Source organism: Fringilla coelebs, assembly GCF_963513975.1.
Source record: "Fringilla coelebs genome assembly, chromosome: 1".
In the NCBI taxonomy this organism is placed as follows: Eukaryota; Metazoa; Chordata; class Aves; order Passeriformes; family Fringillidae; genus Fringilla; species Fringilla coelebs.
Window position 1 is genome coordinate 148,099,040 of NC_140028.1, and position 17,228 is coordinate 148,116,267.

General features: G+C 35.3%; 1 protein-coding gene across 1 annotated transcript in view; it reads right to left on the reverse strand.

Annotated features, from left to right (window-relative positions):
* The window catches only part of LOC311156939 (sodium channel protein type 5 subunit alpha-like), a gene marked incomplete at both ends in the record, with an annotated part of 32,124 nt that overhangs the window by 14,364 nt on the left and 532 nt on the right, over positions 1 to 17,228 (reverse strand). The window contains 14 exons of the mRNA XM_084211282.1: positions 526 to 978; positions 1,727 to 2,080; positions 2,388 to 2,540; positions 2,664 to 2,893; positions 3,257 to 3,359; positions 6,858 to 7,049; positions 8,119 to 8,313; positions 9,521 to 9,665; positions 10,287 to 10,350; positions 10,962 to 11,171; positions 12,044 to 12,135; positions 14,155 to 14,283; positions 15,362 to 15,449; positions 15,968 to 16,088. Of these exons, the coding sequence (XP_084067408.1) occupies positions 526 to 978; positions 1,727 to 2,080; positions 2,388 to 2,540; positions 2,664 to 2,893; positions 3,257 to 3,359; positions 6,858 to 7,049; positions 8,119 to 8,313; positions 9,521 to 9,665; positions 10,287 to 10,350; positions 10,962 to 11,171; positions 12,044 to 12,135; positions 14,155 to 14,283; positions 15,362 to 15,449; positions 15,968 to 16,088 (2,529 nt within the window). The remainder of the gene's footprint in view (positions 1 to 525; positions 979 to 1,726; positions 2,081 to 2,387; positions 2,541 to 2,663; positions 2,894 to 3,256; positions 3,360 to 6,857; positions 7,050 to 8,118; positions 8,314 to 9,520; positions 9,666 to 10,286; positions 10,351 to 10,961; positions 11,172 to 12,043; positions 12,136 to 14,154; positions 14,284 to 15,361; positions 15,450 to 15,967; positions 16,089 to 17,228) is intronic.

Genomic DNA, 17,228 nt, shown 5'->3' on the forward strand with positions numbered 1-17,228 from the left:
TCACATGCAGAAAGACTTGAGCTTTATCCTGCCCAACACAACAAAATCAAGAGATATAAAAGGGAGTCAAAAGCACCATGGATGTGAGCAGGTAATTTAAAAAAATCCAAACAATACTAAGAATTTGTTTTTAATTATAGATTTTGTTTACATTCCCTTTGGATTCCATGCAATTGAGAACCAATATATAATCAACACAAAAGGCCTGCCTTCCAAAAAATCCAGATGTAAGGCAAAGGAGACAAAAAAAAAAGAATGTCTTGATCAAACTTTGTTTATCAATTGACAAAAATAAATAAAACAAAACAATCAGAAGCAGAATTTTGGCTGTCATTGAGGACAATAATAAAAAAAGTGAATATTCAACATATCACTGAATAACCAAGAATATTTGGTAGCCCTTGTACTAGAAGAAGAAAGTAAAATTGTAGAAATGACAGAATGGATAATATTTACTGTTGTGTCTTTGAGATTGTATTTACAGATGCAAGTCACAATCATTTTTCAAATATCAATATTCCTTACCTGTTTCCTGCATTCTGCAGCTGTGTGCAAAATGTGCCCATCATCACCTTCCTTGGGGCAAGCCTCTGCTGTTGTAATGGGAACACAAGTACTGGGGCTGGTCAAAATTTCTTCATATTTCCTTGCAAGTGAGGAACTCTCTTCCATATAGCCAGACTCTATATCAAAGGAGCTGTTGTCTATGTATTTTCTGACATCTGTCATGGCATAATTAGTAACCTCTATGCCCTTCCCAGAAACTTCTGCCAAAGTCTTCTTTTTGTCTGCTTTTCTGAGGCTTCCCCTCATTCTTTTGCAGCAGTGATCCCAAACTCTGACTTTCACAGCCTTCAGGCTCTTGTGAATCTGTGCAATGGCAATCTGGTGTTTAGCCCCTTCTCCAGGCTCCTCTTGTCCCTCTGGGCCATCAATGTTGAATGAACTCAGCAGCAAAGCAATGAACAGGTTGAGCACCTTAAAATAAAGTAAGTTGGAGATACAATTGCTCACAGAAGAGACACTTCAGACTTGCTTTCATTAACCACTAATAAATAATGAAACTATTTACTATTATTCTGGAATATTGCTATGGCATGATGTGGCTCCTTCTGGAAGGACAGGCAGCAGAAAAAAGGAGGGAAGGGAGAGTTTGGGTATATCAAATATATTTTCACATGCTTTGATGTCCATAGTGTATGAGGAGGCAGTTGTAGAAAAACAGCCTGCAAAGATGAATTTTAATTACATCACCATCAAAAAGGATCTGGTATAGACCAACAAACGAAGCAGATGAAAAAGATTTTGTCTGCCAGTAAATTGAGATGAAATCTAGTAAAAACCCAAAATTCTGGGTTCTGTAAACTTTTGATAACATTGGGGCAATGTGTTAAGCATTAAAAGAATTCAAAGAACTCAGAACTCATCAAAAGAACTCAGTTTGGTGATTTGGTCCCATCAACACAGTAGATGAAGACGCCTGACACCAAATTATGATAAGCTCTGCACTTCTGTACTCTGGCTAGAAGGAATAATTTTATTTCACTTCTGTGTCGTGTGTGAGAAAGAGAAAGAAAGGGGGAAAGGGAAAAAAAGACATAACAAAGCCATGTCAAGTGACACCCAGAAAAGAGAATAAAGTGAGTACTTTTCAAACAGTAAAGTTTTCCTCCAAAGAAAAAAGTAACTGGATGTAGTAAGTACTGAAAATTGACTTGAAACTCACCACCAGGTTTCCTAGTACCAGGACAAGCAAGAAAATGATGAGACATTTCCTTTCTCCAGCCACTTCCATGCATTCCCACATAGTTTCAATCCATTCTCCACATAATATTCGGAATATAATGAGGATTGAATGACTAAAATCTTTCATATGCCAGCGTAATTTGCAACTGGGGTTTATTTTGTAGGCATATTTGTGATAATCACCACCCAAAATCTGCATTCCTACTACAGCAAAAATAAATATAGTGATTGCCAAAACCAGAGTGAGGTTACTCAGTGCACCAAATGAGTGCAGAATTATTTTCATGAGAGTGTTTAAGGCTGGCCAGGACTTTGCCAACTTGAAGATCCTGAGCTGTAAATCAAACACAGTGGAAAAAAAAAAGTTAAAACAGCCCAGATAGCACAGCACACAAGAAAGCCAGACCCCACATTTACCATGATGTCTTTACTGCAGTAGTATCACTATTTTTTCCCCAAATAAAGCCTTTTAATTGTTTTGATGCAAATAAAATCAATTAAAAGCTCATGTTGCCTTACTACTTACCAATAAAGAAAACAGATTTAACACATTCATCAGTAAAATAATATGAGGGTATTTCACTGTACAACACATGCACTTTTAAAAAAAATAATGATTTTTTATTTTAATGAATAATTACCAGCCTGAAAGGTGACAGATTTGTCCCAAAGCTTGCTAGGCCAATCAAAACAACGAAGCTATCAAAAACATTCCACTTCTCCTGGAAATAGTAGTAAGGATCTAGAGCAATGATTTTCAAGATCATTTCTACAGTAAAAATCAGGGTGAAGACCTGGAAAGACAAAAATGAAATTCAGAAATAAAGTCACTGAAAAAGTCTGTCTCCTTATGGGAGCGTCCCAGTATGAATACAGGGTTATAACTCAATTTTTAATCTAACATAGACTTAACTTACCTGGTCACTTACAGAAATCATTTTTTGGTATTCTGGTTTCATGGTGGGGTACTCCATAGCCAGGAACAAGGTATTCAAGATAATGCAAACCATGATTAAGAGATCAACAAATGGATTCAAAATTACCAATTTCATCTTCCCTTTGACTGCTCTCCAGAATGGACAACAATTCCAAATTAGATACTTTTGAGGGAAATTTTTCCAAAATGTAGGACAGTTCAGTTTTGACTCTGTCAGACAAAGAGCGAAAGTGACATATTAATAATCCTTTGTAGAATATCACAGAATGAAGAAAAAGACACTAATTCATTGAAAAGATTGAAAAGTCAATCTCACATGAGCAGAATGGCATCATTGAAAACAATTGTTTACCTCATTCTGCACAAACTAATCACAGACTAATAAAGGCCAGGCAAAATTTACCCTTGGTAATTGCAAGTTACAGGAGATATGAGAATATTTATTTTACTGAAATTTACATTTGGCAGCATAATTTCTCCTAGTGGCTTTGAAAATGATGGTGCTTTTGACAGTTTGATCTCTCAGGTCAAGTTACACCATCACCACAGGAAAAAGAGGAAAGAATGGCTTACTTGAATTATCTGTAAGAATTGTGGCTGCACTCATTAATCTCTGTCTTCGGACAGGATCGTTGATAGCATCCATTGAGACCTCATAGTCCAGCAGGATCTGCCTCTTTGGTCAGAAAGACAGCAGAAGATAATGTAACAGGGAAACATGAAGATATAATAATTACAATACAAATATTACAATACTTGCAATATAAATTATATCCAGTATGAGATAAATATGCCTTTTCAAGTATACATTATAGCAAAGCTTTTACTTGCTGAAAGAACATAAAACAAACAAACAAAAAAATCAGGTGTTTGAAGACAAAGAACATTTCATCAAAATAAGTACAATATTTCAAGAATTGTTTTTCTTTCTGAAGATATTTAATTAGCAGTTATATTTCCATTATAAAAAATTATAGAAACATTAACAGGGGGCAAGTGAAAAGAATCAATCTGTCTTTCCAGTGAATGCAAAAACAACAGACATAAAGAACACTGCCCATCAGTTTGAATAAACTATTGGCTATTTAACTGAATTACTGATTATTAATAAATAATCATGTATTAATATGAGAAATAGTCACATAGTTAATACAAATTATTGGGGGTTTTAGCCCTATTAAGCCTATCAAAATCTAATTAATATTGTACTGCCTAAAACCAGGAATGAGACTACTTTTGTTTTCATTAGAACTACCAGATGACAAGGGACCTGACAGCCTGGGAGTGGACAGATTGACCACATCACAATTCACTGCATTTTAGTATTCCCTCTCAGCACAATTTGCATAATTTTCTTTTTTGGGAAGGATAAATGAATAAAAATATATCATAATGTTACCTCAAGCTCTTATGATATTATGATTTTTATTAATTTATTCTGTAAAACTGTAATTCAGGGAATGAAACTGATATCCTTGTCCTTAAAAGTTTAATAACAATTATTTCTTTTTGTCAGTCTGATATTTTAATGAAAATCTAAGCAAAACTTAGCTGATAGATCTGTCAGGTAACAAACCTATAAAATGAATTTATAGTACAGTGCTAAAATGCTCATTTTCCCCCTCTGTTTTTTTTCTGAAGCTTTCATTCTTTTCTCTGAGATTTGGTGTCTCATAAAACAGAAACCCAGAATAATTTTGTGCCAGCCTGCCTAAAGTTCTCAGTCTTCTCATTGAAATTCACAGCTGTTAAGGAACCTCAGAGGTGTGTTTTTGGAAGGGACAAGGACATTCACCCACACTGAACTGGTCACTGCTGCTCATTGATCTTTAGCTGAAGGAAATGACTGGCCATGGGAAGTCCTCTGACAAATTGGGATTTAAAATAGGGATGTGCACTAGAGAAATAATGTTTATAAACTCATTCTGTCCTACCAAAAAACTTCTACCCAACGTGCTTTTTTCTTTGACCTTGCACCTTTAGCCTCTTTTTGTGATGAAAGTAGAGAGGACATTATTTGAGGAGTCCTCAAACAGCAGAGTTTGTACTACCAGTAGTTGTCATAACATGGAATAAACTTCCACTTTTGTTGCAGATTATTCTTATTTGACTAAAGGTAAAAGTCTGCATTGGATAAGCTCACAGTGCTTGGATCATGCTTTAAGTTTTCCTAGAGATCTTCAGAACTTTGTCATTCCCTGGACACAGAGAGGGGAAGGGACCTTGGAAAGGTCTGAAGATGTTATTTCCGAGATATAAAAATCCAGATTACATTTGACATCCATCTCTGCAGATTTTGTAGCCTTGCAGAAGTAAGGTCTAGCAAATAATCCAAATTTCTCTCCTGTCTCATACATCTCCTGCAGCACAGTCACAGACTTAGAAGAATAAAGTTAAATAGGAATAAATAGCCATAAAAATTATTTTTATACTTACAGAAGATAAGACACCTATTACAAAAAGATTTTTATTTTCTGAATAGGTACAATAAAACACTACCATGGGCTGTGACACAGCATTTCCTTTAAGTGCAGCAGAACCAAACTAGGTCATAAAATTGAATTATATTCTTAACACAGCAGGAAAAACATTATTGACACTACAAGAAGCAAGTGCTTTACTAAAGGAGATGACAGGGGGCTGCCAAGTGGGTGATTTGAATTCCTTCAGCTCAAATATAGAATTTATTACAACTGGGATTATGGAATTTAGAAAAAAATCTGACCATGATGACTGTCAGAATGAGAATTTAATCAATTTTAGCTAGGATTATATGTCTGAGAAAGACTCCTCTTCAAGGATACTTTTCAAACAGATGAAAGTTGGAACATTATTTCTCTTAGCTTTGCTATGGAAAAATTTTCATTTTCAGTGAGGTGGGTGGAACAATTCTGATGTTCTCTCAGAAGCAAAAGAGAATGTGTCACATGATGAAACCAGTATAAGGGCATTAGAAGCTTTCCTTTTAGATATTGTTGAAAATAATTAAGTAATGTGGATAATTGCCTGAGAGTTATTTTGAAAGATTCAGCTCAAGATTAAAATATCTAAATATAGGTACGTAAATGAAGATGTTGACAAAGAGCCAGAGAAACATTAAAGTTGGGATGGTCTTCTAGAAGATACAGTATTTTGTCAGTGGCAAAGGTACTGTGGAAAAAAAAAATCTCCAAAATTAAGCAAAGAAAGAATAATGAGTCTTAATAGAAGTTTCTTAATGGACTTAAAAATGAGTGGTCAGGAGATGAGCCAGGAATCACTGCTGTAAACAAGATGTGAAACAATATGTGTGGGATTCAGCTTAATGGTTTAGATATCCACATTTAATTTATCCATGTGTGTGCAATGCATTTAAAATCCCAGCATATGGGACACAGATGTTTCTAATAAGTTTGATTCACATAAATAAATGTTTGTGAAGCCATTTGAGATGGTCTATTGAGACATTTGGTAGTTGAGACATCCACAGTAGCAGACATGGCACATAACATCTGTGCCCTTCCATAGAGGATGTGAAAGCCAAGTAAGACACTAGAAAAGCTCTAATGTCACTAGATATCAATTTGTGACCTGAAAAAATAAATCTCCACTTGACTCTGGGAGTTTAGAACCTAAAACACACATAAAAACCTTAAAAACCCCAAAAATTCAAACCCTGGACACAATCTAGTTGGCTAAATGTAGGAATTTAGCAATATTTGAGATGCTGTAAGGTTTATGAGATACCCACAAAGGGCTGGAAGATGTGCCACAGATATTAAAGATTTCTAGAACACCCACCATATGCAAGAGAATCTAAACTGGCACCAGATGCTTAAAGTCAACAAGTGAATCACACACCTAAGATCTTCATACTGAACTAAACCCTATCCTAAATATTTAGATCAGAGAATTAGCTGTCCGTAGAAAACAGTAATAATTTTTTAAAAAATTGAAAAAATAGTTAATTCTTTAGAGAAACTCTTAAATTTAAGAATTTTATGCATTTATTTCTGCAGCACAAACAGAGATGTTGACAGATCTTGCCACAGCTCTCAGAGCACAGGTCACAGACACTTCCCACATCCCTTTCAGGTGCAGGTAATGCTGGCTCCCTCTGCACCCAAAATCTCATCCTTGAATTGTCATGTCACATGCAAATCTAATGAATGTATTTTCTATTTCAAATACTTACAAGCTTCTTGTGGCAGCGATCAGGCTGTGAACGAAATATTTGCTCCTCATTGTCCTGGTCATCTGAAATTAAGTTTTGCCTTGAAGTAGGTGTTTCTTTATTACTCTCTTTTCCTTCTGAGTTTTTCAAGTCAGCAACTGACATTTCAGCTGCAGCCTGCAAGGCCTTACTGCTTTCTTCCACAGCCAACATCTGAAACAGGAAAAGAAAAATATCTGTCTGTTAATTCAAGGCAAATAGCAATGCATGGACTAGGATAATATACAGGTAATTATTATGATATCTGAATTATTTGCACTGACAATTCCTAGGTTTCAAATGTTAAACTGTCATCAAAAGGAGTACAAAATGCTATTCACAATTCTGAAAGACAAAGCAGGGTTACCTGTGAGCTTCTCTAATTAAAGTCTTCCCTTGTCACTTTAAATATTGTATTTTGTATCTGATTTACAAAGTATGATGGCTTATCCTTTCACTTTCCTTTTCTTGATTTGAAAAGGACCTTGAGTCCAATACAGCAAAAGACTAAGGGCTCAAACTAAATCCTAAAATGTTAAATTTTCCTAAATCCTAATCCTGTTGAAAGAAAAACAGAAAGAAGCAAAAAGAAAAACAGAAGAAAAGCGTAAGCAAAGCCTGGCAAGGTGGAATGTCAAGCACAGAAACATTACAGACCTGTCAGCAACTGTAGAGGAGGAACTTGGTAAAATGGTGATGCCTAACACTTTAATGATGAAATTTGATAGTTGCTAGAGAATATTTGTTTGTCTTCTTACAAGTCTGACTTAACTGACTGCTAGCAGAAGATCAGGGATGTCTTTTATTGAAGGTAGAGGATAAAATGTTTCCACTCATGCTTCCTTCCTGCAGTAATATCAGGAAGGGATACCCAGAGAAAGGAATTTTTGGGCACAGCAATAATGGTACTGTACAAGAACAGGGCAAACTATGGAGTGCAGCATTCATGCAATGTCATAAAAATTACTTTCTTGCCAGAAAGCCATTCCTGTACAATGTCAGGTCTGCAAATCCTAAAACTTAGTATGTTTTTACTTGGATTCATGATGGGTTTTTTTATCACAGGAATGTTTATGTATTTAAACATATATATACATGCATATATGCATTTGTAAAGACAAAGACAAATGCAGTGTCAGAAAGTATTTTAAGAAGCCCATGTTTAATTCAAAACATTATTTCCCTCTTTCACAAACAGAAGAAAACAAAAGGAACTACAGATCATATATGATCATTTACAAACCTGTTCCTTCTCTATAACTTGTCTGGCATCCTGAAGCATTTTTTCCTTTGCCTCTGTTTCAGCACGAGTTGCTCTGTTTTCCTCTTCATATGCCATAGTTACCACAGCCAAGATCAGATTGAAGAGATAAAATGAGCAGAAGAAGATGACTGCCATAAAAAAAAAGATGCAGGATACTCCAGAGGTACGGATGGTCTGTGAGGAAAAGGTAAAGGTGGTAATAAATTCCAAACAAACTAATATTTACAAAGCAATTGCAAAATAACTTTAAACAATTTCTTTTTCTATGCAATACTAAAGGTTAATGTACTGCAGTGTTTTCAATGAAAAACATTGGGATCTGCTTCTGGTCTAAGTTTTACATAAAAATGTCACGTACTGCAGAAAAGAATTAACAAATTAAAATGAAATCAAATATCTTCCAGCAAATCAAGCAAATGATCATCAGAGTTTAGGCTATGAAAAGACAAATTCATCTGCAAAGACATAAACAGGTGACTGTGGAAGAAATGAATGAAACTCAGTAATAAATATGAAAGCTAGGATTATCTATACAATCATTAAAGGTGTTTTAATTACAGAATCAGAGGCAACATTTAGACTGATTATCCTATTCTTATATTTTTTTTAATGGTAGCAGAGAAGATGGTTCAAAATTAAGCTCTGAGACATTAAAAAGTAAAAGTAACATGATCTTCAAATGTCAAAAGATGTTGCATCCATTTAAAAAAGTCACAGTTAATAAAGGCTGATGGAAAAAAGAGTTAAAATGGTGCAATATGAAAGGTACAGAATAAGGCAGAGAATATTGTTCCTCTCTGGCAAAAGCACTGTATAGATGTAAGGGATCCAGGAAGTTCTCTACACGTCTTTTTACATCATTTTTTCAAAAAAACCACAGAATTGAGAAGTTACATTCAACTCTTGGAATCAAAACATCAAGTCCCCAGTTTTTTTTAGTACCATGTTGTCAAAAATGAAAGTGTGTCCATTGAGCCAAAGGGTTTGATGAGAAGTCAGCACTTAAAAAGAAGACTAACAGAAAATGTGACAAATCCTCACATTTCCTGCAGTAGCAGGGAGCTCCCTGGCTGGATCTGCTCCATATCTCAGTCCTTGGGCGGTTACATACAAATATTTAAGTCTTATTTAGCTCTTAACCACTGACCTGAGCATGTTCTCCAACAAAACTATGAGCATTCACAGCAGGGTTGCTCCCACCCAACATCCCTTGCAGAAGGTGCTACAGCTCAGTCACTTGTCTCTACCTCCTTAATACTTACATTGATTTTAAAAGAAAATTGGTGTCAGTAATGTTAAAACTAATACAGACTTTTCTAGTGGACATAAAACTCTGAATTGCACATCTAAAGTCATTCCAGCAAGTCAAAAAAGTACCCACTTGTCTGTAGAGACGCTCCCAGTAGTCCTGGGTCATCAGCCGGAACACAGAGAGGAAGGCCCAGCCAAAGTGGTCAAAACTTGTATAACCAAAATCAGGATTGCTCCCAATCTTCTGACAGGTGTAGTTTTCTGGACAATTACTTCTAACCACAAAAGAAATGTTAAACAATACTTACGTGGAGACTCAATTGAATCTGAAAGCATCCGATACACGGCAACAAATAAAGATTTGTTCAGTTTGTCTGAAAAGAGGTTTCATTATTCCCCAAAATATTCCTGCCAGAAGGGCTGATTCATATCTGACCATCCCAGAAAACCATTTGTCTAGTAAAGAAAACTAGATAGAAACTTTAGTTTGGATACTAGACAAAACCTCTCACTGATGTAGGATATGTCCAAACAAATACAGAGAGTGGGGAAAAATGGAAATACCTTTACTTTTAAATAATTCACCAAGATGAGGAGAGGAGAATTTATTAATATCTAAAAAGCCTTTAGTGACCTGTTCCCCTTCTCATTTATATAATTCTACCTTATCATTATACTCCCAGTAGTTAGCAACAAAGTACATATAAAATTGGCTGCATTCTTGTACTTCATTCCTTTTCTGGTGTGAAATAATGTGGTTTTTAATTTAATAACACATTCATTGATCCATTTCTTCCTCCTGAAAAATCATCACCATTCCTTTAGACCAAAAATAAAACCCTAGTTCATCTGGAGGAAAAAATGAAGAAAGTACTAAAACTGCTTTGTTCACTTACTTGAGACCATCCCTGTACTCACACAGCAATATTTCAGAAGAGTCTTTCAATCTGTAGCATTGTTCTAATTAAAAAAACAACCAAGGAATCATAAAATTAGAAGTTTTCAGTTTCTACAGCTTTCTGACAGTAAACCAAACATTACTACACTTTATAAACACTCTGGTGGATCAAACCTCTGTGAAACATCTTTCCCAACAAAGGGCGTACAGGACTGATTCTCAGCAGATCTGTCTCTCTGACAGTTTAAAATAAATAGTAACAATTTGCTGCACAACTAACAATGTAAGATTTTATTTGATCTTTGGTAAAAATAAGAATCTCTATGAGAAGTAGACAAAATCCATTAATTACAGAGTAAGTGATGGAAAAAATCATTCTCTGTGCAGTAACCCTAAAATTAATATCCCTGCGCAATGCACAGATAAAGAAGAAAATGCTTATATAAAACTCAGTCCCTTCTTTCCCACAGACTGCTGATCTTTCTCCAAATCCAAGATTCACTAATCTCATATTCAGATGTCCTAGTGACTTCATACTACTACTTGTGCAAATGGAAGGACAAACCTTCTTGGCAGAAATACATTCAACTATATATTAACATGTCTGTGAAAAATCAATACATACATAGGAAGATACACAGATTATGTGAAGGGAGAAAAGAAAAACATTTACCTTTATCATTTGGTACATATATCTTGGGATCCTTACAGAATGAGTCATTGAATTGAGTAATACTGTTGAGGACACATTTGGATTTTAAATTGCCCATAAAGAGCTGAAGGCCTATTAGTGCAAATATACTCAAACAAAATACAGTCAGGATCAGCACATCCAAGAGCTTCTTAACAGACTCAACAAGTGAATTTACAATGACTTTCAGACCTAGGAAAATAAGATCCAATAATATAGAAAGTGAGAAAAGGAATGTAATGATGTTCCTATATGACAAGTCCTGACAGCTGCAGGTTTGTTAAAGACAAAGGAAAACTATTGATGTGTGGCTTTTGCACTGAAATTAAACACCTTCAGTGCTTCATTAATGCTATAATTTCATCAAAAATCAAAATATATTTGCAATTACATGGAAATTATAAACTTCATATATATTATGACCATGGGATATATTGCAATTTATAGTTTTTCAAGCCAATTTTTGCAGTTGGACTCTGGAATCATTCTTTGGTACCCTAATTAAGGACACAACTTACAAAAATATTGAATATCTGGATGGCATATTCAACATACTGTTGAAAGTATTACACACAATCCAGACAGTGGCTGTGGTCAGTAAGGAAACAAATGAAAGTCTCTCAGATTGGGAAGTCAGCATTCTGGGAAATAAACCAGACAAAGTTTAGCTAATGAGGTGGAACATGAAACCATGGTGGTTCAGATTTATTGTGTTAAGAAAACATATTACATACAGTGGGCTGCTCCAGGAAGACAAATTAAAGAGACAAAGGCACTGGGCTAAATAAATACATGTATGTATTTATTGTACATGTATATATTTGTTTAATGTACATCAGTGACAGGACAAAAAAATGCAGAGTATAAATTTGCCTTTGTCAAAATCATTTGAAGGAAAGTTGATTTAAAAAATTGTGTTAGGGTGCTGCTGAGGGTGCAAAACAGTGACACCTTGGGGTCACAAAAAGTGACCAGAGAACTGGAAGACAAGAATAGGAGTGGAATTAGAGTTTGCATTCTGGTGAAGCAGAGGGAGAAAATCAGTAAGATGTGTTGTTCCTTACCTGGTATTACTGAAATAGCTTTCAAAGTCCTCAGTACTCTGAAAGTTCGAAGAACCGAAACATTGCCAACACTATGAAATGCAGTAATGTACCTGTGAAATTAACCCACACTCAACTGAATGGCAAAGATGGAGCTTTTCAAAGCATTTTCTTATGGAGCAGACAGTAATAAATTCACTGCAGAAAATATATCCTAAGATACATGCCTAAAATTAGGAATCTAAGTCCATTTCTAGGCATGGATTAAAGTAAAGGGGCTTTGGAGCAGTGCCTGTGAAAAGAAATACAGTAAGCTCCTACTTAGGGTGGATTTGGATACTTTAACTTTGGAAGAGTTTAATCCTTCAAAATGTCAAATAAATATAAAACTGCCAGTGTCATAACCAAACTCTTACACTGGGACTTCTCTCATGAAAGTATGTGTTGCTGCTATCTCAAAACAAAACACACACTTCAGGAAAAGTTGAGCAACAGTAGATTTATAATGTGTTTATTCTGTACCACATGGGTCTTTCTAACCTTAAAGAGTCAGTGAGAACTTGAATATTGCAACTTGCTTCGATTTTAACATTTAAACAATTAGAAAATTTCATCAAATCAGTATTTTAAAGCATTGCACAGTCTATACAAACTTTAACAGGTTACCCCAAATTTTCTAAGACTTCTTTCATGTCAGAAAGGACATGAATTGTGACTCATCTCATGACAAGCTTATAACTGGTAACAGAATTCCTTAAGAAATAAAGTCTCAATAGCAAAATCCAAGAAACAATGGTTGGAAAGGCAACCTCCCCCTCAAAGCATGACTTTGTCAGCAGATCAGAGCACATTGGCTTTGTCTAGTCTGTCAGATTGAATAATTATCAAGTACCCTAAGCAATGATTACACTTGAGTTAGCAGTTGAGCTCATTTCTAAATAGTTTTGTTTGTTGTACTACAAGACATGGAAAAAACCAGGTGGAGGTACTATATTGTAAAGTTAAACACTACTTAATTAGCGATGCAGGTAGGGAAAAAGGACCATAAATTAAATTTTTCATGCAACTGTTGGACTGTCTTGTGATAGCTGTAACTATTAGTAACTATCTAGTGATAGATGATGATCATCAACAGTATTCAAGCTCCTTAGCAGTTCATTATCACCCATAAGAATAATCATTCATATATATATTGATGTGTGTGATGACACCTGTGTACATATAACCCATTATTTACAAATGAGGAAAAACCTACATGTAATGCTACAAACTGCTCCCTTCTTTTTTATTCTGCCACCTGACAACTTCATTTGGAGCTCTCACTGTAGGAAGAAAAATACTAATTATTCTCTTTTTGTCTCTGTGCTGTACACTTCAACTGTGTTCCTGCTCTGCAATTGTCTTTTCATGTGAGTTTTACTCTATGTAGTTTTTTGGTATGTGGAATTGCAGATATACATATTCACTGCAGCTTTTTAAATTCTGACATCTTTTGACATGTGAGGAGAAAAACTACACAAAGTCCTGAATCAAAATACAGGCTACACAGAGAAATAATGTGTGTTCTGCTTTTTTACTTCTTACCCCTGATATCTTCATTTTCTACCTCCTTCTCTGACCATGACTGCATGCTGGAGTGGTGCTTCCACAAAGCTGTCTGTTTAAACTCCAGCACCATCTTCCCAACAAGTGGAGGTTATTCCAGAGCCCATGAATTTGTATGTAAAACAAGGTGTGTTCTTCCCTGAGCATCATTTGATACTGGGATTTCATTCACCATGTCATTCAACACCTTGTGACCCATTTTGGACCCCTCTCGAATGAGTTTCATCTGATCCAGAGTACAGCTAAGACAACATAAAGGAGCAGGCTTGGTTTGGACTGTTTATGCAATTACCTCTTGACAAAATTCAAATATAGACTAAATTGAGAACAATCACACAGTTCTAAGATGAGCTTTTAAATTAGGTCTTACTTTAAAGTCTGTTTTTCTACTTGTAGACATGCAAAATGTGATTCAAGCACAGTTTAGCAGAGAGGATGCCAACAACTGTAAGGAATTTCAGCAACACCAAACATTATCTTTGTGTTTTTGTCCCCTGAGTGTAAAAGAAAAACTGAGTTTTACTTACATTACAATAATAATAGCAAAATCCAAGCAGTTCCACGGATCTCGAAGAAAAGTAAATTCATCCCAAACAAATCCTCTTGCTACTACTTTAATCAATATTTCAGTAGTATAGACAGCAGTGAAAACATTTCTGAGGAGGAAAGTATATATTAAAGTTACAGAAATGAAAACATCAGTGAGACTCATACACATTCAGGCCCATTTCTATGTTTTCTCTGATTTAGTCCCTGTATGGAGATAAAGATCGAAAATGTGAAACAAAATAGGACAGGTTGCATTACTATCAGAAGCATTGTGGGGTCAAGATGTCCTCCTGAATTTTTGTAAATTTTCCATATAAATCCACAAACACAAATATTCACATAAGCATATGATGCTAGTTTTGGATGAAAGATAGCTCACATTTTCTTAGGAAACATTTTCAAGACTGTGTTTATGTTCTAAAGCAGGCTGGAATATTTCAAAGCCTCACCATTCTGGCAGAACAGTAATAACAAAGATTTCTTTCAGCCTGTAAAGTTTGGACGTTTTATATATTTATTCTGACAAATACACAATAACTAAAAGAAATCCTACAGAACATTAAGTTATCACCATGCTTACCCCAAAATAAAAGGAATTAAAATTACAGAACTTCTGAGGCTCCAGGCACATTTTCCAGATTTAATTCTGGAATATGAACTCAAGTTACACTGGATACAATGCACAAATACCACAGGAAGCAAGACATTTCAAATAAGTGGCTTCCTAGTGGGAACAACTGACTTAGGAGAGTCACCAGGAAACAGAGAAAAGCACAAAATGAATATTTATTCCTTTATAGCTTTTGCATGAGACAGCTACAACAGGCATTCAGGGTATTGCTGTAGAATGAGAGATATTAAGTTATAATCTTGCTGCACAGTCTCTCAAAGATTTAATCCTCAAAAGGAAAAATGGGCCAACCTCTATGTTACACCAGATGGCAAAATTAGGCAAGACAGAAAAAAGGGCATATGGTGAGAGCCTCTAAGAAAAGGCACTGAATCTCCACAAAAGACTGGGTGATAAAATAACAGTCCTCAGCCTTCCTCTGTCAGAGGAGACTTGGAGATCTATCCAAGAATTTTCAAGCCCCAGAATTAGACCATCACATTATTTAAATTTTTCAGTTGTGCATGTTAGTATCCTTGGAAAAATAGTGAGCACATGGCCACTGAGGTACTTACTCAGTCCAGTAGGCTTCTGAAAGAAGGTTAGGGATAGTCATAGCCATACAATTGAGTAACACAGTACATGTAATAATCCCAAGAAAAACTGTGAATAGTAAGTCAAGGAAAAAAGCACTCTATTATACAAGATGAAGTTTATGCAAGTTGCTAATTTTCCACACACAAAAACTACACAAGCATTCAAATGAAAAGTTCTGAGCATATTCAAATGAAAAGTTATCATGTGTTTTCCAAAGAAACTTATAACAGAATCACAAATTATCCTGAGCTGGAAGGGACCCACAAGGATCACCAAAATCCAATTCCTATCCTTGCATAGGACCATTCCCAGAACCTCCCACCAAGATCAAATCTTCCCAGCTGGGTAAAATTCATGGTTTAAATATAAAAATGAATTCTCTGCATGTGGAGATGGTTTTGGAAGTTAGGATACTAGTGGAACATAACATGTTTGACATGTTCAGACATGTTAACTTAAAAAGACCAATTTCCACTAATTAAAAATTCCAAATAAAAGGAGAAAAAGCAGAAACAGAGGAACAGAATGACAGAAAATGGCACAGAATATTTTCATATTCAAATCATGGAAATCAATGAAAGGATATGAATGGATCAGAATTTTAATTGCCTTTTTTCTGACTGGATTAAAAGGACCAAATATAAACAAGGCAGGTGTGGCACTAAACCGGAAAATAGTCCTCCTCTTATTTAACACCATAAAAGTCTATTAAAAAAAAAAGAAAAGGATTCATATACATGAAACATTTGAATGAATTAAAAATTTGTACAAAAGTTACATGTTCAGTTTTTCAAGTCTGCATCTAGAGCTATATCTAACTGCAGTTAGGAGCACAGCTTTCCTTTATTCTTACTTGGAGCTGTGACCTGATTATACACATTTTGGAGAAAAGCAGCTCTATTGAAGTTCATTATTGCCTGAGAGGAAGAAGCCATAATGGGAATGAATATGAAGAGCAAGTAATCATATTCATTTGGTCAAAGTAATTAAATTACTACTCTGGGACTGTAACAACGGTCTTAATACCTTACTCTTAGACAGTGTTACAGGCTACAAGAGATTATTTACAAGATGCAGATTGTGTGGCACTGCCAAAATCCTGGACAGTCAAAGCAAATTTTTAATTTTGAAATATCTTTATATTGTCACATAACACTGTAAATTCCTTCTAAGCTACCTTAAGGCCCATGCAGCTCAGCACATTTGCCATATAGTAAAATTGCAATTTCTTGAATGAAAAACACAGTTTCCTAACTTTAATATAAATTTCTTCAAGTCAATCAACCTTAGTTCTTCTTCATCAATAGTATCACTTTGAGTACTTTAAGAAAAAAGTATCTGGAAGATCAAAGTCTAAAGCATGTTCTCTGATAAAATATTAAATTTCAATACCTCACTGGCACACATTGAAACAGCAACAAGGACTGGATGGAACCTTCTGTTCTTCAGATCAAGTCTTCCTTGACAGTAGTGATAATTTAATTTAAGTATTTAATTTAGAAGGGATTCCTAGACTATCTACTTTATACACTGCTATAGTCAGCATCACCAACCAGTTTGGAATTGCATGGAGTAGGTACAATATAAATATGGAACAATAAAGCCAGTGAGACATAAAGTTACAGAAAATTAATTTAAGGCAATGAAAATACATAGGTTTGCTACACAAAGTAATGGAAATATCTCAAACGTGCCTCCCTTAATTTGTAGAGTATTTGTAATTCAGTGAAAGCATCTGCAATTCCAGAGTGACCTGCTGTTGGGCAGGCACTGTTTACACAACAGGGAGCTCAGCCCCACAGGCATCAGAGAAACTGCTCTGGAAGACAAAGCATCACTAATCCC